At 37.5% G+C, this 2,774-nt stretch overlaps 1 protein-coding gene across 1 annotated transcript; it reads left to right on the top strand.

Annotated features, from left to right (window-relative positions):
• The first annotated feature begins 293 nt into the window (after positions 1-293).
• On the top strand, positions 294-2,331 carry LOC108667794. Its single transcript, XM_018154864.2, has 5 exons — positions 294-449; positions 684-799; positions 1,030-1,130; positions 1,235-1,372; positions 1,706-2,331. The coding sequence occupies exons 1-5, from the start codon at positions 379-381 to the stop codon at positions 1,757-1,759; spliced, it is 480 nt and encodes a 159-aa protein (XP_018010353.1). The 5' UTR covers positions 294-378; the 3' UTR covers positions 1,760-2,331.
• Positions 2,332-2,774: the final 443 nt, after the last annotated feature.

Raw genomic sequence — 2,774 nt, forward strand, 5'->3', positions numbered from 1 at the left:
TAACACAAAATGAGGTTTTTCTAGAAAATAACTTTGCATGAAAAAAATTAAACATAATTCTATCATCTTCGGTTATATTTCCACTTTATTTTAAATGTTTTTTATTTTTTCAACCAGAAAATTTGAATTTTCCTAACAGTAAAATTTAAATTTCAACATTCGATTGTGGAGCTAGATGCCACTGGCTGTGGTGACGGATGATCTCTGGCAGACAGCTGCATGCACGTGATGGACAAATAAAACCAACTGTTTCAATAATATCATGAAGCTATAAAGTCAGGCCATGTTTCGTACCAAGTCACAGGTCTTCCAACAGCCTTTCGTTGACGACTCGTTTTGCCTTGGCCTCTTACCGCTTAAGCCTTTACGACTACCACCATGATGAAATTGAAATCTGTCGGTCTTGTCCTTCTTCTCACGGCAACCTTTGCCTACTCCGGTGTTGATGGGTAAGTGAACTCAGCAATTGCATTTGGACGCTGTGCTCTCTCCTGTTCACCTTTATCTTAAATTATTGTATGTATTGGTTTGTGCTCTATAATTTTGTACTGCCACTACAACGCAATGCTGAAAAGGTTGCATTTAGAGCTATGGATATTACTCGTTTTCATAACTAAAATGGGAAATGATCTTTTGAAGTTACTCACCTGGTGTACTTATTCGTATTAATTTCTTTACCCCAGTGCCAATGCGTGTGCAACGGCCCTCAACAGCAAATTGCACAACGCAGACCTGAATTCTGCCTTCAGCGCCTGCATGTCGGATCCAGCGGGACTTGCCGCCTTGACTGCCATCGGAGGTTAGATATGGCAAAAGTTATTACTATAAATTGGTTGATCTGAAAATTTCTACATTGCGCTACTCTGGGCAATTCACCCAACTGATATTTTTTGTTTCCAAAACTCGGTTCTGGACTTTTTATTTTTAAATGCTGGTGCTATCTAAAGACGTATCCTGAAATAGTGAGTGAAACCAACGTAAATTCATGAGAGATCGAAAACAATAAGTAGTAATTTACATGTTCTGCAGGTAATTCTGGCTGCGGGGGCTACAACTTCGCTGTCGGCGATCTCAAGTGCGAAGTTGGCGCAGCTCCCTTCATGAAATGTGTAGCGGGAAAACTTGGTTACGTAAGTCAGGAAATATTGATAAAGTGCCTTTTCATCATTTTATTAAAATATATTATGAAGTTACAATCCTTGTAAATGTGAATACAGCACTCATTCATTTCTAGTTGAACGCTAATGGCTCCATCAACGCCACGAAGATCTTAGCCCAGTACAAGACTTACGCCACTAGCGACCCTACCTGCAAAGTTGCTCAGTACAACTTCGCTGCGAAAAAATGTGGCACTACCATCAAGAACTATGCCGTAAGTTTTTCGTGCCTGGACAATAAATTAAGGTTATTTTGCACTGAATTTATGTCAAATGTTAACTTAGAAGACGAGTGATAATTTAGTTTACGAGTATGTGGGAACTTATGCAAATCATTCTTAGTTCCTGTGAAAATACGTGTCGAAATTTCAGACTATCCAGCAAGTTTCTTTGATCTGGTAATCCCCTTTTCTGATGCCACTGTGACATATGATAACCTGTGAAGTTTTTCCACGAATCTAAGCATTATTTCACTTCTATCTACCACAACTGAAGCACAACTTATGCCCTGGACATATTTTTTATATAATGAACTACCGCACAAACAGTTCCTGGCGAAGGCCGCTTGCATCGCCACGGCGACGGACCAGTACACTGGGTGACCTGCGCAATCTTGTCCTCATTCCTCCATCTGATTGGCGGCTTTGAAGTGTTCGCAACAGGTGCACAATAATAATTAGAGAACCACTTTCTCCAGTCTATGAATCCACGTGCAGTAAAAAATGTCTAGTGGGAAGTTCATTGTAATTTGTGATATTATAAATTCAATTAAACACTTCTTAAAATTATTAAAATAATTATTATTATATACAAAAGTGAAATTGAAACACTTCTGAAGCAGTGAAACATTTCACTTTGTACCAATATATTTTGTATCAATAAATTTATATTTGATGCACTTGAAATTAGTAGAATTCGAGTGGTTCAATATAATGTGGCTTGAATATAAGTATAAATAAGCGTATGACAAATCATTATACAGTAAACTTCAATATAATCAGAAATGTTTTTAGCATTCCTTGCACTTCAAACTTAGTGACTTGTTATTGTCCCTGGAACCTCTGCACTTTTTTTTTACTTCTTCTGAAAGGTTGAAAAAGTTTCTGAGCACTTCAACAATGAATTTTTATACAGCTTGGGTGAAATAATTTACAATACATTATGTGCATGACTGTTGTTTTGATTGGCCATTTTGTTGTGGATAAAATGTTGGGTAGTCTGTTGCCCAAATCTCTCCATGTGCAACGCCCATTCAAATCATTAGGTAATTAAATAAATTTATTACCTACAGTACTCATCAGGAACGTAAACATGCAAGACCCAAGAACTCAATAGCTACATTTAAATAACAGAGATGCGATGCATTTAGTTTCGCGAGACACATCGCTGTCTGTAACTTGAAGTAAGTTTCACGAACATGTACTTGCGACAGAGAAATATTGGAGAGACGTCGTTAGGGCCTAAGAATGAAATGATAACTGGAATGAAAGGAAGGAGAGTTGTTGAACAGAAGCCATATTTGTACGTCGAATGACATTTGTTTCTAAAGGAAAACATGAAGCACACAGCAGTCATTGTCCATTAGAGAAATTTTCGAATCGATAAATGGAATAATTT

Source organism: Hyalella azteca, unplaced genomic scaffold (genome assembly GCF_000764305.2).
Source record: "Hyalella azteca isolate HAZT.00-mixed unplaced genomic scaffold, Hazt_2.0.2 contig7959, whole genome shotgun sequence".
NCBI lineage: Eukaryota > Metazoa > Arthropoda > Malacostraca > Amphipoda > Hyalellidae > Hyalella > Hyalella azteca.